The 26860-nt window shown below is 39.4% G+C and overlaps 2 protein-coding genes across 3 annotated transcripts in view; both read left to right on the top strand.

Moving 5' to 3' along the window:
* The window catches only part of IPO11 (importin 11), a 483265-nt gene that overhangs the window by 50217 nt on the left and 406188 nt on the right, over positions 1–26860 (top strand). The gene's annotated exons all lie outside the window — the stretch shown is intronic.
* ZSWIM6 (zinc finger SWIM-type containing 6) overlaps positions 1–26860 on the top strand; it is a 111670-nt gene that overhangs the window by 42409 nt on the left and 42401 nt on the right. For both annotated transcript variants that reach the window (XM_048930632.1, XM_048930633.1), the window contains exons 2-4: positions 17194–17550; positions 26031–26179; positions 26702–26852. In XM_048930632.1, the coding sequence (XP_048786589.1) occupies positions 17194–17550; positions 26031–26179; positions 26702–26852 (657 nt within the window). The remainder of the gene's footprint in view (positions 1–17193; positions 17551–26030; positions 26180–26701; positions 26853–26860) is intronic.

Consider the following 26860-nt stretch of genomic DNA (forward strand, 5'->3'; position numbering starts at 1 on the left):
TTGAAAGTAGATTTCAGACGAGATCGAAGCATTCTTGGTATCCATTTGGAAGCCGTCAGTTTTTGGGAGATTATGGGTAAGATTCAACTGCTGGTGATGCACCTATGAGAAAACATGATCCTTGAGCCATTAAGCCTCAAAATAACCTTTTCGAAGATTTGAAGCACAATCGATAAGTGGTGGCAGATTTCCTTTATTGAAAATCGAGCAGATCTTCTGCAAGGCTGCCTTGCCCCCTGACCCAGCTTTTTGAGGTGGGAAAAGTTTTCACTGTGAAAGATAGAACCAAATAGTTGAGCCCCATGCTGTCCAGACTGCCTCTTTCTCATGTACTGACCTTCCTTGAAGCAGGCATAATCCATGTGCTCTGCTGGTGGTTGTTCTAGCAGCAGCAGTAGCAGCAGCTTTGGCTCTTCTCTCTTCGTTCCAAACTCACCTTCTGCTGGTGTTAGACAACCTTCTCATCTGATCCCCCCACTTTACCCATTTGACCCTAAAAGGCTTTTTTTTTTTTTTTCTTCAAGTCTCTGCTTTTCAGACAGCTGCAAATATCTTGCGAATGGATTGCACATGCATTTTTGAGTGTGGTTGACAGTGTTATACTCACTTAGGCTACTCTGCAATCATGCTGTACTTCACTGCCTTTCCTTAACGCACAGTACACAATCCACAATGCCTGCCTGTTGCATCCCAACCTACCCACAAAGCAATCCAGCCTTGTGCAGAGGGCCTGGCTTCTTTGATGTTAAGTCTGTTTTTGTTTTGCTGGGGGTCTCTTATCCAAACAGAATAGTCCTATAACATGCTTTCTAGTCCATGGTACTATACCTATGCTATTTGGAACACTTAAAAACTATTGCAGCTTGGCAAGCGAGAATTAATCACATAATTCAGCAATTCTATTTCTAAAGTATGTTACTTACACATATTTCTACTTTTTCATATCAGCTATTTCTAGGGACAAGTTACAAAATGCAAATACAATTGTGCTCTATTTCTTCAGATCAGTTCCCCCTTCTTAATATCTAATGCAGAAACAACATTCCATTCCTACAATAATAAAGGAAGAGAGATGTTCCCTGCCCTCCATCAGTGCCAGTGACTTTTGTGGATTATGAGTGTAAATAATACTCCAGTGCTGCAAATGCTAGCAAACTGCCTCTGGTGTTTTGGAAACTTTTTCTCTGTCGTTTGAAGTTGTTGTGGAATGGGTCAGTGGCGTATAACTCCCCATGTGCTGGAGTGAGTTACTTCCTTACAACAAAGCTTTTGGAATCCCCAGGAAAACAAAGCAAAACCGACTTCAATTAGATGGTTGGAAGCAGAGAGACTTGGTGAGATTATAGTCGTTTTCTCTCAATTCGTTATCCTTAAATAAAAGTAAGAGAGGTATTCTCATCTTTTAAGAAACAAATTTTATTACTGGAAAACCCTAGGCCAGGAGTTTTGCATTCAAATGAATTTTGTTTTCATTTTATTAAGGCTTTTTTTTTTCATGTTCGACAGACAAGGGAAAAAAAGTTCAGCAGTTTCTTTCAGCCAGTTTTATGTCTTTTTTCAATATTAATTCTGAAAGAATAACTAGAGGTAGTGTTTGTTTTGAGCTGGTTAGATCATAGAGCAGCTTTAAGGTAATTACTCCACTTGCTAAATCAGCATTTCATTACAGCAGTAGAGCCTACCAGTGTTCTAAGAACAGCTTTGGCAGTAAAAATTTGGGCAGGGAATTTTCATATGAATTAATGTGGTAAGCAGTAAGGTTGCAGGGATAGCTATCTTAATAACGAAATCTCTCAAACTCACCTGAGAAGTGAGTAATACTTGAGGCTGCTTTAGCGCTCTTTTGCTTGGAAGGTGGACTGAAGGAAAAAGTGTAAAAGTTGCTTCTCTTAATATCCTAAACAACTTTTTTTGTTGTTCAGTATTGTTCCAGAAAAATAGTCCTCTTCGTTTTTCATGGTCGAGAAGCCTTGGATTTTGCATTGCCTTCTTGTGCAAAAAAGCTGGCATCACCTTTAGAAACAATATGTAAACTTGCAACATCTGTACTCTTACAAAGAAAATAGGCCTTTTTAAAAATCTAGACCAGTATTCTCTAGCAGGAATGTCTAAAAAGCTCATGAAATTTGCTAAACCAGAATATGATAGTTTCATTTTATACTTCATGAATTTTATGTGAAGAATAAAAAAATATATTAACTTTTTTTTTTAGAAGAGTCTTGGTTCTGCTTCGTGATTTTGATTTTAGGTTGTTTCCTTGCATAGGGACTATCAGGTATTGTATTTTTTTTTTTAAATTACATTTTCTCTCTTCCTGAATCTGATGTGATTTGAGCAACAAGTGATTTTACTCTCCCTTACGTGCATCAGTTGTGACCGACCTTCCTCACAGGTTCTGTCATTCGGTCCAGTTTTGTGTGGACAAGTTCATGTATGTCCTGATTGTCTGGGGAGGTATTGGTGTGTTGTTTGAATTGCTTATTCCTTTAAGAAGAGATATATGCCCAGAAAAGTGTGCACGCACAAAAAATACTGTTTGTTCTGCAGCAGTGTTTTGTCCTCAATAGATCCAAAACGGAAAAGAGTATCTGGTGGTTTCCTGTTCTGACTGCATGCAAACTGTGCATATGCATGTATGTCATGAGGATGTTGGTTTCCTTCTGGCCCTCCCTGGTGCAGCCTTCCCAGCATCTGTGGTGCAGGCTGTGCTCAGGCGTGCAGAGTAGGCACCCCTACTTCTGCTGATTGCTGCAAGCTGTTGGGTAGTGCTGTGGTGCTCTGCTTCCTAAACATCCCAGGGCAGTGGCTTATTTCCTGATTACAGCAGCCTTTGGGTGCACTGGGTGAGCAGGAAAGCTTAGCCCCTGGAATCTTTCCTTCCTTAGGACAGAGAGTGTCTAATGTGTAAATGAAAATAGCGGGAGAAGAAAAAGGTGTAGTAGAAAAGCTTTGGACATTGTCTCAAAACAGTAGTTGGGCTACCATGTGCTTGCAGCAGGTAAGAGTGGACTGGGTTGAGGCTCCCTCTGTCTGACAGGGGGTGTCTCTTGCTACTTCATGTTCAGATTTATTTGTAGCTTGGAACAAGGAGAATGTACCAGTTAGTTTTGTTAACAACCTCAGGCAGTCTTTGGGGGTGCTTTCATGTTTCATAGCTCCCAAAATCCAGCATCAGAAAGATTTGAAAAATAACTCTAGAACAAATGTCTGCAAAATCCCAATTGTCTAGTTAAGGTAAAGGTCGTTTTAGTTAAGTGTAGTGCCCTTTGCTTTGCCTTATGTACATCTTCCAACAAAGCGCAAATCGTCTCTTGCTCCAAAGCAAAATACTTCTTCCCAGGGAACATCACCCTACTAATGCGAAATACATTTTTACCAGACTCTTACTGGGCTGTTCTGGAAGTGATGTAGTAAGGAGGTCAAAAGCTGAACTGCAAACCATACATGCTTGTTGCCCTCTAGTCTAAGCAATAGACTAATTTTGTTACCTGGAATAATCATATTTATACTACTTTCCCTGAGGTGTAGAGAATGTTGACACTGTCTGAACAAAGCATTTGTCGTTGGATGATACTGAATAGATGATATTTTCCTGAAAGGCATGGAACATCTTACACTGATCCAATATCTGACTCCAAAGAAACTTTTGTTGTTGTTGTTTTAAAGTTTTCTGTTGAAGTCATTTGCTATTGAACAAGATTACTAGTAACTATGCAACAGACCATTACTACCTGGAGACTTACCTAGTAGGAAGAGTAAAATCTGGAAGATTTGGATCTGATACAAATATTCCTGTTTCCAGTGGCAAGAATAACCTGGAGCGGGTTTCCCACCACTTTCTGAGACATGATTCCCTTTCCACTTTTCTTCATATCAAAACAGAGTAAAAACTGTACACCAGGGAGTGAGACCCAGGAACTAATCTGAATTATGTTGGCAGACCAGAAGTTTGTCACATCTGGTTACCTCACCTTGAGTCATGGGGTTTTTTGGCCTGGAACAGTCTTAAGCTGCTCTCTTGGGAATCTCTTAAAGAACAACAGGGAGAAAGCCTAATAAAAAGTACAGCATTTTTCAAAAGGAATAATGCTATTTAAGAGTACATAATATCTGAACAGCCATGCAATGAACAGCATATAATTCTCCACATTGTGCCGCAGCATTAAATATGCATATTGGTAAGCTAGCAGATGCTGTGGTTCTGAAATTGCCATGTAAAGTAGCAGTCTTTCGCAGCAGGGTGCTGCTCTGTGTGAGACTCCTTCACATGTAATGAATAGGTAATTTCAACTCTGTAGTCCATGAGAGGCTGGGGGGTCTAGGGGAGGGGGTGTGTTCTAGTAACCCAAGGCAGCAGGATGTGCTTAGATGTGCTTTTAATGGTGCAGCAATTCAGAGCTCTTTGGGGTATATTCATAAAGAGGGATGTTCGTCTGTTACCTTGTATTCAAATAAGGAATTACTGCGCAGAGGCCAGGCTGGAGATGAGAGGAGATGATGGGAGGTTCCCTGCCTTTTCTGAAGTGATGGTTCTCGAGTCTGTTTATGTACTCCGTGCAACCAAAAGATGAAGTAAGATCGAGGAAATGCATCCACAAGAGCTGGCACTGAAAAGATGAGTGGTGTTTCCTCTCATGCCTCTCCCAGAGCATGTTGACCCAACTGATCTGTATCTCTGGAAGATTTAGCTAACAGGTGAATTCTGTGCTCCTATGGGCACTGTTGTCCTGCAGGAGGTGAGAAATTGGGTTTATTGCTCAGTACGTGGAGGTCAACAGATGTTGGATATTCATGGCTTGATATGTATATTCTGTGTTTTTAAAAGTATTTTGAAAACATTTGGTCTAATGGTCAAATATTTCTTTAGGCAAGTGACCCCATTTAATATTAAACTATCACTATTACTTGTTAGAAAAACTAGGTCTGAGGATTTGAACACCTAAGACTCCCTTGGAGAATAAAATAAGGGTGTTAGGCATTGTATGGACACCTGTCACATCTCTGATCCAGAGATTTGGATGGTGGAGAGGAAAGGAGATTTTGAAGGAAATGGCCAATCGTGTTTGTATTTCCTGATATGTCTCACTCCTTATCAGAAGAGGAAGCCTCCTGCTTGAATAAGTAAACAGGAAAAAATGAGTTTAGTGAATAGTAACTGCTGCTGTGTAGTCTAATGTGCTTTAGTGTAGGGAATATTTTATTTGAACCGTCTTTCAATAGACAAAAGTAAGCTATATCATGTATTAGTTATCATTTTGGAAGCCTGATGCTAGCTAAACAGTACTTTCCCTTCCAATTTGACTGATAAGGGTCAGGATGTATTACTGGGGGAGGTGGAGTGTGTTTAGGTTTAAAAAGTAGACAACTCTGTTGTAGTATCTAGCTAGTTGCTCCCACCAAGTGAGAAAGCAGGGAAGATTTCCAAAATGTTGTAGAGAACAAGAATGACAATATCCTCTCTATGATTTTTCAGTTTCTTCTGAACCATTTACAGGGATAAAAATCAATAGTCTTTTATGTAAGGGACCTGATTTGGAAGTATTTCAGTTTATAAGAGTGGGGATATTAACAGTGGTACGCATTATAGGCCCAGATTTCAGTTTATGAATTTTCTACAAGACCAGTGTGTAGGTTCACATAGAAAAAGCAATCCCGAGTCAAGTACTTGGTCTTGTAAGGTAGGTTTCATGCTCACCATCAAGCCTAAACTTTGACTATTTCAGTAGTAACCGAAGCTGGCAGTGAAGCATTAACTGCTCTTCCACAAGTGCACCACCTAATGGCTTATCAGAAGTGCTAATAGTTGTAGTGCAGGTGAGTTATCAGAAGCTGAACTCTGAAAAAACAAATGGCAAGGAACACAGAGATCTGGGAAGGAAATCTTACCAATATGAACAAGAGTTACTACTTTGCTTATAATCAAGTTATTGGTTGGCTCCTTGGTAGCTAGAGAGACTTGCCAGCCTTGAGGTTTTGGTCTTTTGTCTCCTTGTTTCTGGACCTCCCAGCACTGCATTCTAAAAGGGAAATAAATGATGGTGGTTTTGTGATTTATGCTTAACAAAGGAAAAGGAACATTTTAAGGTCAAGAAAGATCTTCGCTTCTCACTGTGATAACTATAAATATATGTAACATATATATATATATATATATGTGACTACATAACTGTAAATATAACTATAAATGAAAATGCTACCAGAAGTGGGGTTTTTTTTGTTGGGGTTCTCAGTGTAATATCTTGTGTACTATAAAACTCAGTCTGGAGGCCAAACCACAGCATGCTAAATTTCATAATTAACTTGCTTAATAAATCCAAGTGACAAATTAGAGTGTTTATTTGTGAGTGTCCTTCCTTTCATTGTTTTGTTCTTTACTTTATCCTGGAATTTTTGCTTCCTTGAATGTGCAGTTCTGTTTTTTCCTGCTTTCCCTTCCCTTTCCCAACTTTCTATCTGCATCTGTTATGTTGGCCTGGAAAGTTTTAGTTTTGTGTCTGTGAGGCACTAGTTTAAAAGAGTAATCACATTTAATTTTATCATTCATGATAAATATGGTGTTAAAAGAGGCTTGGATAAAGTGGTATGTGCTAAAAACTACCTAGAATGTGATTAATAGTGTTAAATACAGCTTGTTAAACCCATGGTTGCTGCAGGGTAGATGTAGATATTCCTTGAATTTCATGGCTCTGGCAAGGAAGAACAGTATACATCATTCGTTCAAGTAATATCAGTATGTGGCTTCAGAGGAAGAGGTGAGCTCCTAATTTATGAATATTTAGGAAAATTGGACATTAAACTTACCTGAATTGTTTGAGGAGCAGCCACGTGCTCCGAATGTGCTGGTGTGACACAGTCATTTGGTTCACCATGTTAAAAAGAACATTCACCAGGTTCCCCCAGCATCACACAGCTATTCCTGAAGTATTTCAAGAACTCCCAAAAATCAGAGATGCCAAGAAACTGCTGCCTGGGAACTTATGTAATTTTTGATTGAACTAACAGATACTTGCTTTTTATAGATACAGTGGGACAAGTAAGCAGTTTATCCTCAACATTTTTTGCACCTTCAGAAATCTGAAGTCTATTCCTTTGTCATCCTCTGTATGGAAAGAAATTGTGCATGTCTTCATGGAAGAGCTGTATGTCAAGTCATGACAGCCCGTTTTGTTGGTGGGGTGTATAAACCGTTTCTGTATTTTGATTTTTTTTCTGTATTTTCATTTATTTTCACAGAGTAATCATTTGAACAGTGTGAAGTGAATTAAGAGTTAGCCTAGCAACAGTATGGAAAAACTGTGAACTTCAAGAACCTATCTGCACATAATACATCCACTTTTGTGAATTTAGGCTTGTGTTGTCAAGTGTATTCTGATGTATCATATAGGTGACCTTCACACGTTGCTTTATTTTTGTATATTTTACTTTTATTACAATTGTTCCCCAGGATTTAATTTGGATTCGAGATTCCACTGTAGTTGGTCTGGGCATCTAGAAGAAGAATCGTGCTTTTCATTCATATTGGCTTTGGCTGTACAGGGGCAGCTCATCTGTGATGTTAGTGTTGTTTTTAGACTTTCGCGCTGGAGATCTTTCAACATGATGGTTTTAGTGTTCTTTTCTCTGCTGCTTTGCCAGGAAATACCGTGCCGTCCCTCACAATGCACTCATGACCAAAATAAGTTGCTGAAGTCATTAATCTTGTAAAATTTACAGTCTGATCTCAGCTGAGCCCCTCCTGAGGTACTGTGTAAAGCCTGCTGTTTCTATGCTTAAAAACCTCTTTTTCTCCTTCTGTTTCTATTCTGGTTATAAATAAACAGGATCTCAGTGAATATCCTGAGTCTTGCTGTAACAGAAACATTTGCTGTAAATAAAATTAAAGCAATAAAATAATTTTGTAAATGCTGAAAATTAAGTTTTTCTGAATATTTACTCCACAAATGAAAGAAAGAAAAAATTGACCATTAAGAAAAGCCTTAAGGTCTCCCGTGCTGGAAATTTGAATGCTGTTTTTGATTTGAAGCAAGTATATGGTTGATCTTTGCTCTTTTTCTTTTAAACAGTAGAATTTATTCCACAACTAGTTATGGAAATGGGAGTGGTAATTTTCTCTCTTAGTCCAAGTGTACTATTTTCTGGAGGAAGCAGTTTTGGAAATATATGGGCTAGTGCTTTTACATAGCTTGAACTTGTGGTGTTTGAGTGCAGTCTTAAGTAGCTTTGTCAGTGAAATGTTTTTTGTTCTTGGAATGACCTAAATACCTTTTATTGTGGGATGCTTATGTTTCAGACATCCTGTGCTCGTTTTTCCCAAACTTTAAGCATCGTTATGGAAATCCAGACACTCATTACAGGAAGTAGCTATTTCTAATCTTTTTAAAATATCTTTCCAGGTTTATATCCGTGATTACTGTTGTCTTCCTTTCTAGGGTTTTATCCACTTCCTATTAAATACAGTGGCAGTTTAATCAAGCCTTTATCATCCTTTATCAAGAGGATGAGAAAGCAGTTATGAGTCAAGCAGGATGTACTTCTTAAAGAGCCTTTCTTCTTGTGTTTGCCCATCTTTTCTGATTTAAACTCTGCTTTTCTGATTTAAACTGTGCTTTTCTGTGGCATCAACTACATTTCTTCAAAAAGCCACCTAAACAATTCCTCTACAGTTAAGATTTGGAGCTTTTTAGTAGTGGTCAGCCTCAACCACTCAATGGTTGTGTCCATTGTAAGACTTAGTGCTGCTATCACACTTACTTTTAAGAGCCAAGCCATATCATGGCCATGCAGAAGCACTGTAAGAATGAACTGATAAAGTGAAATTGAAACTGCAGTTTATGCAACCCAAACAAAGGAAAGTAAAATTGTTGGTAGGTAGCGAATATGTTAGTAAAATGGTGGCATGGATAACAGGGAAGGTTTCTGTCTGGGGTCCGGTTGGATTGAAGAGAGAGAGTAGAATTGAGGCCAGTCTGACAGCGGGAATTCTCAAAACAAAAAATCAGTTTGAGCTGAGTACTTCCCCTTTCCTTCAACACAAAGATCTTCCTGGAAATCTTCTTCAGTCTAAGATTTATTTTCTGGTATTTCTTTTTCATGGAGACAAATAATTCTTAGCTGAAGGTAAGCCTTGGGTAGTAGCCATTTAATATGACAAAAATTATCCTCTAGGCAACAAGAATGTAAAATGCAATTTAAAGAAAAAAGGACCATATTGTGTCTATTTGACAGGCAAAACAGCTTCTTAGTTGCCTAATACAGCTGATAGACTCAAATATTTACTTCCATGAGCATAAGAGCAGCCTATTTCTTGCTTGTTGCTCTGAGGGTATGTTAATGACAGCAGGAGGTTTAAACTTGAGTTTGTTTCTTTTGCTTTTCTTCATTTGCATTCACTTTCCCATTTGCCATATTTATTCTTGCACTGTAGTGAGTTAGTGTTAATTTCTCCCTGTGAATACCACAACATGATAGCACAGTAGTAGTAAAAGTTGACGCAACATCTCCGTGGGAGATGGATCTCAACTGCTGCTTCTTGCATCAGGGGAAGCCAGCTACTGCCAGCTTCTGCCAGTGCTGTGGAGCAAATTCCTCCCCAAAAGCAAGCAGTGAATGTCTCCCTGGTGGTTCTCTGAAGACTGGTAGTGATTAGCCGTTGTTCCTGGTCTCCGAAGCCTATTCCCAGGGTGCAGATCCTTTCAGACTGTTTGCACATCCTGCTGTCTCAATCTGTTCCCTTTGCGAAAACAGCAAAAATAGAGCCTGAGACATTCACCAGCGTTATCCTGGTTTCCTTCATTTCCACCAAATAGGATGGGTTTGTTGTGAAACGGAGGAAAGATTTCCTTATCGTGAAGTATCTGTAGATAATCACTAGGATGTCTTAAACTTATGTTTCCAGCCTTTCTTGTGGCCAGATGTAAACCTACTGGATGACTACTTTTATTTTGTTACAACCTTATGGACAGCTTTGTGCATTCTAACTATCTAAACGGTGTGATGAGTTAAAAGCACAATTATTTTACAGTAGCTCCATCTCTAGCAACATTCTTGAATATTAACAACCTTCTGTCTTATCCTGCATTTTTAATTTGCTTCAGGTTTCTTGTCATGACTGCAGTTTTTATGGCTCCCACTTCACACTGTTGCTGCAGTGAGCTAACCTATTATAGTTGCAGCCTGCATCCCATGGCTCAGATAGCCTCTTACTTCTCCCACAGAATCTGAGGCTCACCATATTCCATGTGTCATAAATCATGAAACGTTAACTGGCACACGTTCTACCAGTCTTTTGATTTCTTTGTCATTCTTAATTTTTTAGTAGCCATCACATGATCTCTGTGGGATAGGGAAGAGCTACTCCAAAAGTAATGCTTCCTATTTTATTATGTTGGCCCATTATATCAGAGGTGGATGCTGGTATGGCAGTGGAAATTGAACCTTCCCACCAATATCCCATTCCATGTTGTTGCTGTGTGACGGACGGCAGCAGAGGGGCACTCTGACAGAATGGTGTCTGACATGGAGGTACGTATGGAGCAAACGTGTGTCACTGAATTCCTTCATGCAGAAAAAAAGGCACCAGTTGACGTTCATCGACAGTTGCTGAACGTCTGTGGAGCCTAAGCAGTGGATATGAGCGCAGTGAGGCAGCAGGTGGTGTGTCTCGGCAGTGGTGACAGTGACAGTGGGTCACCTCCTCTGGTGCAGATTCTTAAAAGTCGTCTCTACCTGACAGGCATCTGTCAGCACCTATACTTCCAGAGCATGCCTTGCACTTTATTCAGCCTCCTGCTGCTGCTTTGAGGACTGTGGCATTGTAGGTGGCAGTTAGCATTAGTGTGCTACAGGTGGACTTCTGTCCAAGTTACTACTGTCCAGATTTTTTTGACTATGTTTAACAGTATTTTACAGCAATACTCTGCTGGGTTTTTTGTTTGGTTTTTGACTGCAGAGGTAATGCTGCAGATAGCTAAACGAGGGATAATTATATCCATGAGGTGGTTGGGATGCAGGTGATCTCCAGTGATCTGAACATTGTTAAGCGCTTTGTGTGGGGAGGGAGAAAGACTTGTAACCACAGGGACAATGGTGGCACCCTGAACAAGTGACCCTTGTGGCCATGCTCCTGGGGAGAATGCTGTGTTCTTTGCCTCTACTTCCAGACAGGAGCTGCAGTAGGTGTTGGTCTTAGAGCAGGAAGAGGCTTGTGGGTCTGGGGAAGGTGTTTTGTTGTGGTATTTGCTGCATAAACGACCTCCTCTAAATGGAGAAGAATGGTCTGGGGGGTTGCATCCCATCCACAGTCATCAGTGGACCTACTTGGACCATGGCATTAAGTGTTGGCTTTTGACCAGTCACGTAGCTCAGCTTCAGAGATCAGCAGTCCTTTGTCTAATGAACACACTGAGCTGAACGGCTCTGAGACGTGAAGGTTTGGGCTGTGAGAGGAAGTCCTGGAGGAATTTTGTCTTTAAATAAACTGTTGCGTTCTCAGCGTCAGGAGAAATAACTCTGGCTGCTTGGGTCACTGGTGCTGGCATGGTTACAGCACACGCAGTCCTGGACACAGGCCAGATGTCACAGACTTGCAAGTTGTCAGCACGGTGTGTGTGTGAGTTATTTATTGCTGCTTCCATGCTGCCCTTGCATGCGAAGGTCCCAGAATATCCGATCCTGAAAGTTGTCTTTATGAATGTGAGTCATAGTATGCAGGCAGTTGTTTGTGGCCAGTCCTCTGTTAATGCGAGAGTGCAGTGGTAAAGCCAAATTCATTCTAGTTGGCAATCCTCCCAAAATATAAGCTATTCTATCCCATGTGCATACATCATGTATAGTAAACATCTTAACTATTGCACGTCTTAATTAATCCTTTTTTGTACTTCTCAGAACCGTTCTGCCAGCATATTTGAGGTACTACGGGTAGGTATTTTCCATTTTAAATCAGTGTTTCTCCAGTTTATAAATAGGTTGCTAACATTAGCTTCAGGCTGAGTGGTGGCATGCAAAGTTTTGACTTCAGAATGATTTCAGAGTGTTGCTGATCTGTGTTTAAAGAGCTCTGAAGTTTAGGCAACTGAATGTAGCATACTACTTTGCTGTCTTAAAGGACAAAATTCGCTGTTCTTAAAAAGACAAAATTTGAATAAGATGAACATAGTTTATGTTTCTGCTCGACTTGGGGAAAAGAAAAAGCAACCACTGGTCTCAATTGTGAAAGAATAGCTAATGGACAAGTTGGGAACTACTTTCCATGAGCATTTCTTGTTTGATAGGCAAGATGAAGCAGAACTGTTTTTCATTCTACGCTGTGATTACATTTGCCAAATAATGTAGCAGTATAAATAAACCCTAGCTGGCAGGCCTGCAAGGTGATGTAAGTGACTGTTAAGATAAGAGAACATAATTCTGGCAGACAGAAGTTATGAGAGGGGAGGTTTCTCATCTGTGTCAGTCTTGCTCGCCCAGGACCCTCAGTTCTCAGAAGCAGCTCTTCTGTCACTCTGTGCAGAGCCTCTTTTCTCACTCCACTTTTCTGGAGCATGGAACAGCTCATTGATTTTGCTAAGTGGAAGTATATAGATGGCTCTTACAAGCTGCTTAAAAACAAGGCTAATGGATCAACGTTAAGGACCATTTCCATTTTCCAAATAGAGTCAGTAGCACATTTCCCAATTTTAACACAGTGTACACATAGTGGTTGAGGTATGCAAGCTCAAAGTATGTGACAGCAAGCTACTCGATCACTCTTAAGTTTTGGGATGTTTTTGTAGCTAAAATTAGACATTTTTCTATTTTCTGCCGTGAATAAACAATATCCCGTAGTCATGCATGGTTGCATTTAAGTCAAAGCTTTCTATTGTGAGTGTGAACTTAGTATTGTTTTTTTTTAATCACTGGAATTCTTGGTAATGGTGCCGCATTTCTTATATATGCAAAACAGCTTTGGATTTTTTTATCACAAATTTTATTAAAGTATTATTGTATGTTTATTAGAACAGCCTATTTTTTAAACTAGTCGTGTTTATTTTGATGTCATGTTAGGAGTAGGCAACTAAAACTTGATAAAGAATTACTCAAACTTTTCCAGGGAAAGTTTATGTTGGTTTTTTTTTCCTATTATTGACTGACTTGCAGCTCCTATGGTGTTAAAGGGTTTTTTGTTTACTTTTTTTTCTCTTTCTAGAGCACCATTTTAGAGTTTTGAACTCTAAATGACTTAGAAGAATGCAACAACTCTTAAGATTTTAGATTGAGTTATTTAAAGCTATTTAAATACATTTGCTATACTCTTGTTTTATTTTCTTAACCACAACATCCTCAAAGTCTCTGTTTTTTTTTCACAATTTTACTTAGCTTGTTCTGATAGTTCTTGCTTGTCTTGGTATATTTTAATACATCTTTGGACTTGGGATAGTCTGTGAAAGATGCTTTGCAACTTAGGGTAACAGTAGATAGCAAATTTGAGATTGCCTTGATGTTGCTTATTTAGTGCAATAAATTTGCTGCTTGCCCTGTTGAAATAGTAGGAATTGTTTCAAAATTTGCTTTTGACTTAAGTAGCCAAAAGGCAGCCTACTGCTGTGTTACACATATTGCTTCTCCTCTGTTGTTTTGAAGCCTCCTTTGTTTTATTTTAGTGTTTATTTTCTGTGGCAAAACTCAGAAGGACATCTGAAGATACTTAGTCTTACTGGCAAATACTGCCTTGCAGTAACATGAATTTTCATTTATTAGAGTTTTGTAGCCCCAGACAGTTCTCAATTAGCGGATAGGATACTGTCAAATGGATTTTGGCAAAAATTGCTTTGTAAATATCAGTGACTTCTTAATGTTTTCCTCCCAATGGCGCTTTGGCACAGTCCCCTTCCAGAAGTACCGCAGCTGTTTTTTGGCTGTTAAATCATCGTTGTGGTGAATGTTCAACAGAAGGAAAATTCATTTGTGAAAGAGCTTCATTTGATATGTTGTCTTAGTGCTCTCATTGATTTTGTAAACGCTTTTTTTTTTTCCAGAATGCAAATATTCTACATATTGAAAATATCAGTAGAGGTTGAAATACTGGTGATGTGCTGTTGTGAAAACAATAAAACTCAAATCTCAAACTGCTGCTGCTGAAGGGCAGAGGTGAAACGTGTGCTCTATAAATAGCTTCTGTAGTGAGCTGGCTCTTCTGCCTGCAACTCTTTTGTTGTCTTTAGATAACAATGAATGAGCTATTTATTTTCAAGGTGAAGCACTAGAGTTCTTGGTGTTTGTTTTTTTTTTTTCTGTTGTTTTTGTATGCATTTCGGAATGGGTAAATATTTCTCACAAAGGTCATAACTTTGACTAAAAGAGGAATTCTCTTTGAAGGGAAATAAATACCTATTGGAGTGAAGATGTGCAAATTGAAGCAGGAGAAACTGAAGAAATCTCAGTACCTTCCAGGCCCAGTATGGGTGATTCCCTTTGCCTTCATCAGGGAGCATCTAAGATCTCTCCTGCTGGCAGCCTACAAATTGCTGCTGAGAAAAGTGTTTTAGCAGAGTACAGTGCATCAGTTTCCTACCTGCTACAGACTTTCTTGTTTGCTGAATGACCATAGATTAAGGCTCTGTCTACAAGAGGGGAACAGCCCTCCTTGTCCAATTACAAGAGCCTACCAGGTCTTCTGAATCAAAATTTCATGGTCTGTCTTCCCTGGCATGTTGAAATGTTTTCAAGGGTCGTATTTACTGGGGACAATTACCTTCTTTTTCTGTAGGACTATTTATAGTTGCTTTGTAGTTGCCCAGCATAGTAGATGAGTACAATGCAGTTAATGAAGATCTGCTGTGTTTTGGAGTGCCAGGGCAGCTGATATTTCTGTTTAAATTCTAGGTAAGGTGAGAAGGGTGGGTCTGATGACTTGGTTGTTTTAGTGCTGTCATTGTTCAGATCATGATCTGTGTTTATAAATGTTGCCGCTTGTGATGTGAATTCTCAGAAAATTGCCATGAAGGGGGAGGAGAGCAGGGAACAGAGCTTGCCAGAACGGAGTAGGGACGTAGAGGCAGTTCTGTTGTGAACGCTGTCTGGATATGTTCCAGGAGAGCTTTAACCTTCTCAATACTTCACCACTTCTAAGTTTTCAACATTTAATTAGTAGCTGGTGGGGCATGTTTTTTGTTCGGTTTCATAGGAAAAGAGAGAATAAGAGATTTTCTACAGAAATTAATAGTTCATCTACGTATTGAGAGCTGGAAGAAGTGAGATTGAGCCCTTCCAGTGTTCCACTGTTAGGCTTTTTCTTAGCTCAACAACAGTTGATAAGTGCTTCGGAGGAGTTACAGAATCATAGAATTGCTCAGGATGGGAAGGACCTCAAAGATCATCAAGTCCAACTGCAACCTAACCACACTACCCTAACCCTAATCTAGGGAAGCTGATATTAAAAGAAAATTCTCATATACAGTTGTTTTTTTTAGACCACTGATCCAAATTTCTCATATCAGGAATTAACCTGGAATAAACAGCTGGCTAACAAAGTCTCTATTTCTTTTCTGAGGGGGCAGTTATGGAAGTGTGTCCTTAATTCTTAGAAACAAAAGGGAAAGGTGGAGGATTTCACATCTTAAGGGACAATTCTGCTCCCCTTCTCTGTGCAAATACTGAGTGGAGCTGAGAGGAAATGCTGTGACTTGTTCAGCTTCCTCCCCCTTCCTCTCAGTGCACTTTACAGCACACTTACCTCTTCAGTTTCAACCCCAGCTACTCTAACTGGTAAATAGCCTTGTGCAAAGTCTGGGTTTGTGTGTGCGTATGACCTTCTTCAAGGCCGAGTATCAGAGTCCTGCAGCCCAATATAATCTAAACAGTAATGCTGACTGCACGACCTGCTCTGAAACGTGCAAAATAAACAAAAGGGAAAAATGAGAAATTTTCCTGTTTCCTGTAGCTTGAAGAGTTGTTTGTTGTTTCTTTTCTTTTTTTTTTTTTTCTTCCTAAAATTGTTGGAAATGTGGATTGTAAAGCAAACAGTATTTTTTTCCACTTAATTTTTGTTTGATATTACTTTCTGCAAAGCATATCCTTCTGTTTCACAAAACTAAATCACTTGGACTTTTGTGGTGTGGTTTTATATTATTTCCATTATAATAGTTAATGTATAACACTTCTAGTGATTGTTTTAGATTTTATATACACTGTTCAAGTTTAATACTGATCCAGTATATGAAATTTAGTTGCATTTCTCTGTATCCATACCTCTGACTTGTTGTTGGAGCCAGGATAAATGTCATGGAAAATCCATGAAAAACAACCAAATTCTGCTATTTAATGAGAAATTGAGAGCAACACATAGTTTGTTAACACAGGAGTAAGTTTGGATCTGATCTTCAGAGGACTGTCTGAGACCTTGGTTCAGTAGGGTTCTTTGTTGAGCAGCGGTATCTTTGCTGAAGTGAACATCTTTCTTGTTATGTACCCTAACCTTCTTAAAATATATAAAAGTCCTGCTCTTTTGCTTTGCACTTCATCATGCTGTATGGAAAGCAGAGTCATAAAATAAACTTTTCCGAAGTGTTGCTTGCTCATCTTGTTCAGTACTATAATTCTTATGTCCTGTGCATGGAAAACTGCTGCAGTTTCTATCTACAGTGGGCTGTGCAACCATATCTGCTTTACTAGATCACTTGTGTGAAAGTGAACTTCAGCACAGCTGTAGTGGTGGAAGCTGTGAAAGCAGATTAAGTGACTTGTGTTGAGAAAACTATGGCAGTGGAGATAGAACCATGGTTTATGCCACTAGAGTGCACTACTTCCCTCTTGCTTATTGAGAGAATGGTTAAATCTGCTGATAGGTGTGATCTCCCTGGGATAGCGTTTGGAAAATCACTCCCAACTTGCTGAGCTGCTGGGAATTTTACATTGATCTTAACTGGATATAACTCTGCTTGTGCAGCTGTCAGTTACTGAATAAATGCTTGACTATTGAGCTTTTCTGAATGTTGTGATGGAATGGCAAAGGGGACTTATAAACTCACTTCCTTTGGTTTTGTTATAGATGGAGAAGCTATGTGTGTATGAAAGTGCTTATCGTATTTGTAATTAAATCCAAGTTATTTAAGATGAATCATTTATAAGGAGTATGTATTTTTTAAGTTCTTTAACAAATTTAATTGATAATGGTATAGTATTTTTCTTACTTATATAAGCTCTCTTTGTTTTCCTGCACAGGTTTCCACTTGAGTGGCACAGTGACAGAGCCTGCAATGCAATCGGAGCCAGAAACTGTTTGCAATGTAGCTATCAGCTTTGATCGTTGCAAGATTACCTCAGTGACCTGCAGCTGTGGAAACAAGGACATATTTTATTGCGCCCATGTTGTGGCACTTTCTTTATATCGGATCCGTAAGCCAGATCAGGTCAAACTGCATCTTCCCATTTCAGAGACACTCTTTCAGATGAACAGAGACCAACTACAAAAATTTGTACAGTATTTGATCACAGTGCACCATACAGAAGTTTTGCCAACTGCTCAAAAGTTAGCAGATGAAATTCTTTCTCAGAATTCAGAAATCAATCAAGTCCATGGTAAGTTCAATGCTTGCTCTTCCTTTTGCCTCATTCCCTCCTTGATTTTGAGCTTAATAGCATTTAGAAGTATGACCTCCTGAGGTTCCTTACATCTTGAGTTCTGTCATCTATACAAAAGATAATTGTGCACTTTTAATATGCCTTGCACAAAACTTTTGGAGAGAGAGAAGAATTTGTGAGTGATGAAGTTGATCTCTTCAGTGCTGTTTATACATGACCTGATCTACTTCACAATTACATTTTCCTTCTATGAAGAATGTGACTGCTCTTCTTGGTGAACTCAAGTTGCTCAAGGAACCAAACTACCAACTGTGTCTTTTTGTTACTCTGTTCTTTTTAAACTCATCTTTTGATGTTTTGATTGTGTAATTTTGTTTTCGTGGCAAAGCGTAAAAGCAGGTAGGTTTTACTGGTCCTTCTTCATACGTTAAATGCTTTTATTATCCTTTTAGATTTTGTTCCTATATGAGGCCAGAAAAAATATGATATATTTCCATGTCTTGTTTTTTTTTTTTTTTTCTGTTACTGTTGCAGCGGCCTACAGCATCAACAAAAGCCTCTTTTCTGTTCTTCCTGCTGCACATTGCTTTAAAGTCTTCTGGTTTCTTGTAATGAACCATTTTAGGTTTTTTGAAGGGTGCTGAGTGTGAGGTTGCTCTTTGTGGGCTGTCCTGAACTGCTGTGGGCTTGAATTGACCCAGCTGTTTTATTAGTCTTGTGTTCCTGTCCTTATAGTACATGAAATGTCATATATTTTGACAATTTCTGTAAGCTTGAGTCCAATTCTGAGGGAAGAATAGGTTCATAGTTCATCAGGTTATCTAAATACATTTTTGTTTGTTTGTTTGTTCATTGACAGGAACAGTTCTTGTGTGCTAGGTAGTTAAAAGAAATGACTGCTGTTGCAAAGAATTTGGAATACTGGTGCAACAAAGTCACCTTAGCGCTAGAGAAAGAAAAACACACATTTGCTATATGCAGTGTAGGAGGAACAAAACAAATAAGTCTCTGATTACGTGTCTCATTTGCAGTCTAGACTCTTTCCTTTGGCTCCAGTGACCCTGGCAGGCCCAAGTAGGTGGTGCTTCAGTGTGAATTTCTGAAGTGTTCTTTTTTTTGATCTGGGGGCTCTAGATGTGACCAGAGGGAAGGCTATTGTTTTGGTTGCTGTGGAAGAGAATCGGAAGTTGTTCAGCAGAGCTGCCTGCTGGTAGTGAAAAGAAAGGTAAACTAAAGAAGGTGCAGGACATTAAGGAATAGAGAAAGATGCTCCGATGTTATACAATGAAGGCACGCATAGCATGAGAGCTGATAATAGCCTGAACTGAACAGAAGGAATTAAAGGAAAAGAAGGAAGAATTGTGGTGTAGAGAAGACTTAAAATAGGTTATTAGAAAAGGTGAAAGCAGGTTTGGGAAAGAAAAGACAGATTGATGGCTGTATTAGCTGTGCTGTGGCTGTAGTAAGATGAGGAAGAACTGAAAGGCTGTAACACGGTGCTTAACCTTCATCCGCTTCAAGTCTGTAATTATGTAGGGGTAGGAATGCCCTATAGAAGAATCTGGACAGGCTGGAGAGCTGGGCTGACGCCAGTGGGATGAAGTTCAGCAAGAGCTGGGTCCTGCACGTAGGCTGCAACACCACAGGCTTGGGATAGAGAGGCTGGAAGACTGTGTGGAAGAAATGGACCTGGGGGTGTTTGTTGATGCTCAGATGAACATGAGCCAGCAGTGTGCCCAGGTGGCCAAGAGAGCCAAAGGCATCCTGACTTGTTTCAGAAGTAGTGCTGCCAGCAGGAGCAGGGAAGTGACCATCTGTCTGTACTCAGCCTGGTGAGGCTGCATTTTGAGTACTGTGTTCAGCTTTGGGCCCCTCTCTACAAGAAAGCCATTGAAGCTCTCGAGCATTGCCCAGAGAAGGGCAACGAAGCTTGTGGAGTCTGGAGCACAGGCCTTACAAATAGTGGCTGAGGGAACTTGTATTATTTAGTCTGGAGAAAAGGAGGCTCGGGGTGACCTTACTGCTCTACAACTACCTGAAGGGACGTTCCGGTAAGGTGGAAGTTGGTGTCTTCTCCCATGTAACTGGAGATAGGACTAAAGGGAATGGTCTCAAGTGACAATAACTCCTGCACTGCAGATGTTCAATTTGTGATAGAAATCATCTTGCAGACCTCTCTTAGAAGAGTTTAATCTTACTAAACTATTGTTTGAAGCAGAGTTATTATTGAACGCTGCTTGGAGGCACAGCGATAAAGAGGTAAGTAAAAGGAAAAACTTGCAAAAGCTTACTTACGAAAGTAATGGAAGACCTAACCTGGTGGAGAGACCCCAGGAACAGCTTTAATCAAAGGGAGGTCCATTCTGGCTCTGTATGAGATGTTAGATATTACCTGAGTGGTATTTGAATTTCAGAGTTTCTTTGTCTGAAATTTTTTTTTCCCCTCATGGTGTGTTGGTTCTGTTTTTCATAGTTCAGAGGTAGGCAAAAGAAATCATCTGTCTTGAATACCACTGTTAAATAATCAACATCTAAGGCTTTGAAGAGCTCTGACCACAGCATTTGTCTTGATTTGCTTACGAGCTGGCTTGGGACATGGAGTAACTGTGCAGTGCTTTCCTTCCACAAAAGGCAAATTGGATAATTGTTTGTTTGCTCAGAATTCTGCCTTGTGCAGTATTTGATGACTTTGGCCAGGTTTGAGATGGTTTTGGCCACTTTCCTTGTGTAGGAGGTCACTGGGGTAAGCTAATGGAGTGGCTTATACTAATGGCACAGTCTGTGAAGCAATGAATCCTTTTTTAGATCCTCAGTTGATGCAAGTGGCGTTGTGTTCTTTCTTGTTTCTTGACTGAGCAGGGAGTTAGACTAAGAAGCATGGTGGGGATAGAAGGCTGAGTATCACCTTCCATGCCTGCTGTAGTTATTATTGGGTAATGTAGGGTAGGGCTGAGCAACAGAATACAGTGTATTTCCAATCTATTAGAGTTCCCTAAAAGTGAAAAAGGAGATATTTATTACTGAAGAAGGTAGACTGTATTCTAAAAAGAGAGACTCTTTTATTTGAGTCTGCTTAAACTAACAAAATTGAGAATCTAGTAGCTAGAAGGAAATAACAAGCAGTTTTCTTTCAAGGTAGGTAAGTATTAGGTGCTGCAGTGTTTATTCTTAGAATTATGTAGTGATCCGGATAATGGGAAGGAAGTAACAAAAAGCTAGTCAAAACTAGGCAAATCTCAGAAACCCAAGCAGTGATGAATAAAGTAGTCTAATATAAACTGAAATGAGGGTTTAGTAACTACGAAACAAAGATAATGTTTTTTATTAAATTTATATTTTCAGGAAAGGATTTTGCACATTTGCCAAACATTAAAGTAGAACTTATACAGAAAATAAATGGTTGGATTTTCTTCTGAGATATGGAACATAAAAATAAAGGGGCAATAAAAACAGTGCATGCTAGTCTAAAGTGATAAGTAGGTTTTTATCTGCCATGTGCAGGCAGACTTTGAAACTTACTGCTGTGCCACATTTGTGAGAATAGGATTTTAGCAGGAGAGGTTAGGGATTGTCAGCTGATAAGTTACAGCATTTTGATGTGCAGATGGAATGGGAAGAAGTTTTCGGAAGGTAAATTTTTGACAGGAGGGGAGTGTAACTAACTTCAGAAACTTGCCACAGCATGTGCTGTTTGTACCTTTTTTGTTATTAGCACTTGCTGCTTGGCTGCAGTTGCTCTTTTTCTCTGATGCTGTGCTCTGCTTAACAGGTGTTGTATTCTGTCCAAAAGTTCTAATGTTAGGGACCAGATGAAGTGACTTATATTTTAACATTGACTCATTTGGGAAAATTAAAGGCTTACCAGTATTCTTGAATTATTACTTTCATGATCTTTTGTTTTATATAATTATTCTTTAGAACAGTTCTGAGTATGCTGGTTTTATAAAATCAATTGCTGTTTTGTTGTGAATCAGCGTACAGAAAACTTATTTTCTAGTTGGGGCCACTGTGCCTTTGTGTACTACTCAGTAAATTGTTGGTCCCTCTTAGTTGTTGCTGTTTTCCATATCTGCTCCTAACACTGCTATGGGATGACAGTGACATTGAACTGATCTACTGTTCATTTGTATAAATTAAATTCAGAAGACTTGTGATGTGAAGTTCAAAAAGTTCAGCATGACTGTGGATGAGTAATTCAGAGAAGTTCAAGTTGAAGGTTAAAACATTTCAGGCCTTAAAAACTACATTCTTTTATTTCAATCATAGTTCGCTGCTGATCTGGTCCTGAGTATTTTGTGATGTAGACTAATTTCAGCCTATTTTAGTTAAAGTGCTTTGATTCTGCTTAGCTTTGTTCTTGAGGCTTTCAATGCCAGATCTTAAATGTTGGAGCTCATTTTGCAAGCAGTTGCAGTCAAAACTGCTATGTAACTGCTCAGTGTTTAATTTTTTTAAATGCTTCTGCTTCTTAGAGCTTGGAAGTTGTTTATGCTTAACTTGTAGCCTGTTATGACGATAAATGTGAAAGGTTGCTACCTCTGGTTTCAAATTTTGTTTCAATGTTCAGTGTCACAAACAATTGTGCTTCACTACTACTTTGATTGCTAAGATCATATGGGTGTTTTAGTTTTAGTAAAAGAGCATGAGTAAATGCCTAGCTGTATCTATATGCCAAATACTGTATTGTATTTAACTGTTTTTAAGTACATGACATAAAACCTATTTCAAAGACCAGGCGTGACAGAAGTTAACAAAGCCAGAGGTTGAAGGGGGGAAGATTAATATGCAAGTGTCTATAAACTGACACAGTTTAATTACAGGTTTTAGTATTTAGTATAATTATACAGTTCTTTTCACTTTCATAGTTAAAATGTGAGCTAATTTATCTGCATGACACCCCTCTAAAGCATGTAAGTAATATTTATCCCCAGTTTATAAGTAGGGAAAGGGATTTGCCCTCGGTACCAAGCTGTGTTGCGGAGATGACATTCAGACTGCCTGGCTCTGGGCCTCCTTTGGTCAAAGCCTTGAGGTGGCTATCCAGGGCCATGCTGCTTCTGGAGTCAAGCTGCTGCCTTGGGACCAGACGTTCAGAGCTTGGCACTCCTTGCCAGTTACTGTTAGTACAGCTTTTATCAGCATCTAAGGCAGCGCCCCCTGAAATTCCGTTGCTTGTTTAAACAGTTTCTCCTCTCCTAGCCTGGTCCCCTGTCTTCAGAAGAGAAGTTGCAGTTTGGAAAGTCTGTTGTTCAAAAGGGATATGTGTGTGAGCAGAGGAAAGGCTTAGTTAGTGATTGTTCACCTTACTGCATATTAACACAAGAGTCTCAGAAAAATCTGGTTGAGAGACATGGAGATAGTAGTCTGCAGGCCCGAAAGCCAGCAATGTGAGCAGTGAGGGCAAAGGATTCCCTGGCAGTAATGGCAGGATGCATAGATCAATAGAGGTTAGGGGATGACCTGCTGGAGAGGAGGGAGCTCTGCGGAGAAGGACCCCAGTTCAAAAAAGACAAGGGATCCAGCAGTCCAGAAAAGGGCTGCAAAGATGATTAAGGGCCTGGACTATCTCCAGTATGAGCAAAGGCTGACTAACCTGGGTTTGTTTAGCCTGGAGAAAGGAAAAGGAAAGAGGATCTGATAAATGTTTATAAGTATCTGAAGGGAGGTGGGAGGCAAGTGGATGAGGCCAGTCTCTTCTCGGTGCTGTGCAGCAATAGGATAAGGAGAAATTACTTGAAATCTGAATATTGGAAGTTTCATACTAACACACAGAAGAATGGAGCACTGCAGCAGGTTGCCAAGAGAGACTGAATATCTTCATGAAGATACTCGAGACCCAGCTGGATATGTGCATATGTGACCTACTGTAGGGTACCTGCTTTAGCAGGGAGTTGGACTCAATGGTCTCCTGAGGTCCCTTCAAACCCTTCTGATTCTGTGATTCTGACTGGGTCTGGGCTCGCCCCAGTTGTGCACACTATCTCCGTGCCTTGTTAGCCTGGGCTCCTGATGATGGCTGCCAGTGGTTTGGAAGGGTCAGTGAACTACAGCCCTTGCTGGTACCAGTTAAACGTGTGCTGACATTTCATTATACAGCCTGACTTTAAAAATCCTTATCATACTTATTGTAGTCTTGTCTTGAGGAAAGCAGAAAGTGACTATAGTACTGAATTGAATACTGTCTTAAAGTTCAGGCTCCAGTGTGACAACATCAGCTTTTACGGTAGTCTAACCCAGTGGCATAAAAAATAGTGCTGGTGTAAGTGTAATACAATGTAAGTAAGTCCCCAGTAAAAGTATATTTGGGATCCTGCTGGAAGAAAGGGCCTGGGTGGGAGCGCAGCCGTGGGCCTGGGCAGCAGGTATCCTGGTTGCTGGGGAGGAGCCCTGTTGTTAAAGCATCTGTGGTAGGCTGCAATGAAATGTAACCTTACAGCACATGCTGACTGATGAGCTTCTGATAAAATGTAAACAGCTATGGAAAGAATTTTTTTTTTTCCCCTAAGTAGGGAAGCTTAGCTGAGGAATCTTGAGCTATTTTTAATACAATTTAAAAGTAGCTATACCAAAACTGTTTAAAGACAAATCTCTGCTCAACTAAAGGATACATATGTTTTGTATATCAGTGTTTTTATTTAATTCAATTTCACAGATCTTTTTCTCTGCATTTTAGAGCAATGAAATATTTAAGCTGTTTGCAAAGTGATACTACAGACCTGGGTCTGTGCAACAGCCACACTGCTCATTCTCCTGTGACTTGATTTCACTTTTTATCTCAGTCTTTAGAACTGAAGACTTATCAGCAAGTGTTTCATGTTGCTGACTGAACTGAAAGCCCAATGAAACTAGAACAGTAAAATGTATGCACTCACAGAAGTTCTTAATTTTTTTTGTTTTATTGTCCTGTTTTGGGCTTGTTTTCTGTCGTCTGAGGTACTCTTATGTTTCCTGTGGAAGGCACGAGAATTCTTTCACATCTTCAAAGATGCAATTTCTTATTAATCCAAGTACACATTTATAAGGACAGCAGTGCTGCATTCCTAGTTATGGGTTCTGAAGTTGGAGGCAATTTAGGAAGTTGCTGAGACGAAAGATTTTTCTAATACTCTCAGCAGCTAGAAGACAGCACATCCCTCTGACCTTTTAAATCTTTCTGTTGTGTTTTCATTGAATAAAGATCCTACCATTCACTACAACTGCTGGAAAGCTTCACCTGCGTGGCACAGCTGCAAATGTGAAACGAAGGCTTAAATCAATAGAATCGATGTTTAATTCACGTTCATCTGAAAGGTTATAGATGGCTGTATGTTTTGAGTTCTCAGGACTTTTTGAAAGTGAGCTTTTACAAATCTGGCTGTGTAATTTTCACTTCCTCCAACATTCTTCTTGTAGCATTGGTGACAGAGGTATCATGGAATGCAATTTAAAGGTGGTAGATTGCATAACGTGATTTAGTTTCTAACATCTTAAAAGCCAGCAGGGGCAGAAATTCCACAGTAGTGACAGGCTCAACATGGAAATGTCTAGTTGAGTCTTGGGCAGCTTAAAATACTTTGTATCTGGTACAGTGATACACTACGTTGACAGTCTAGATAAGTACACTTCAAATTTCTCACTTTAAATACCTTTTAAAAAATACCCAGTGGAAGTATGGGTTAATTCAGAAATATGTAGATTTCTCAATGATGCAAGAACTTGTTTTAGTTAAATCTTTAGCCTTCAGAAAAGGCCACCAGTGGAAAATCACTTATCTCAACTGTAAAATTTGTGTTAGAACAACCTTTGGCCAAAGTGCATCCTGATGTAAATTGCAGTTGTTACAGTTTGCACTAGTGTAATTCACTGAAATTCACTCTATGCTGATAACACTGTGTGCAGTAAAATTCTCATTCAGAAGCATGAGCATTAAAGTATTTTTATGCTGATGTGCCTTCAGTGCTTTAAGACTTTGGATTTATTTGGGGATTTTTTTTGTTCTTTGTTTAGCTTTGCAGAGTCATCACAGCTCAGAGACACTGAGGTGATTACTTTCCTCATGTTCATCAGTAGCAGTGCTCACTAGTAGTCACGTAAACATGAGGAAGATTGCAGAAGATACAGGAATTGCACGTGTTTTGGGGAGAGTGGTTTTAACGGTGCAGTAGTAGAAATGCTACGCAAAGTGTAATTTTCTTTGTAAAAGCTTCTAGTATACCTACTCAGATGAGAGGAAAAACCTCATTTTTATTTTAATGTTTTATTATAAAATACTGCTTATATAAATAGCATTTGATAGGCTATCATTTCTTTCCCACTAAGTGCTTAAGACTATTGAGGAGATATTTCAAAATCTATTTTAAAGAATGCTTAGATTGAAGCCAGGATGTTCAAAACAGGAAAAAACACGAATCCATAAACCTTTGCAATACTTCTCTCCTTTGGACTCATGAACCTTTCATCTTTATCTACAACGTAATTTCTTTTCTTGCTGTTTGCAGGTGCTCCTGACCCAACAGCAGGTGCTAGCATAGATGATGAAAACTGCTGGCATTTGGATGAGGAACAGGTCCAAGAACAAGTTAAACTCTTCCTCTCACAGGGTGGATACCATGGATCAGGGAAGCAGCTTAACTTGCTTTTTGCAAAGGTGTGTTGAATTAAAGTCTTAAAGTTTCCCTTCTTTCTCTCCTCTTATTCCTCTAGCCAGACTGTACTTGTTGGTGTCTTACTCCAAATTCTGTTCTTCTAAATATAAAGCCCTAAGAATGTGATGATAAGTTAATCATGAGCTGTTGAACAGCCACGGGCCACAGTCTCGTGTCTCAAAATCAAGTTAAGGATATGAAGTAACATTTCAACAATTTGTATCTTTGTTGTTCTCTTCTTTCCCTACCTTAAAATGTTGGAGAAACCTGTAGAAATGATAGTTTTGCATCATGTTGCATAATACACGTGTAGATTACTTGTGGAGGAAGCATTTGCAGAATTGCATGGAGTACTGAAATCAAGTAGTTAAAAATGGGAAAGAAGACTATTGTTTCCACTTAAGAATGTCACTTTGTATATATTAATTTTATTATTGAACAGCGGTGGAATGTTTAACAGTGAAATGCTGTCTGTACTGTGTGGAACTTTTTTTCAAGTTTGTATTAAAAGGCTCATTTCCTAGGTGAGAGAGATGCTTAAGATGAGAGATTCAAATGGAGCTCGCATGTTGACGTTGATAACAGAGCAGTTCATGGCTGACCCTCGTCTGGCACTTTGGAGACAACAAGGAACTACAATGACTGACAAGTATAGGCAGCTCTGGGATGAACTGGGTAAATAC

The sequence above is a fragment of the Lagopus muta genome, chromosome Z, assembly GCF_023343835.1.
Source record: "Lagopus muta isolate bLagMut1 chromosome Z, bLagMut1 primary, whole genome shotgun sequence".
NCBI classification, from domain to species: Eukaryota; Metazoa; Chordata; class Aves; order Galliformes; family Phasianidae; genus Lagopus; species Lagopus muta.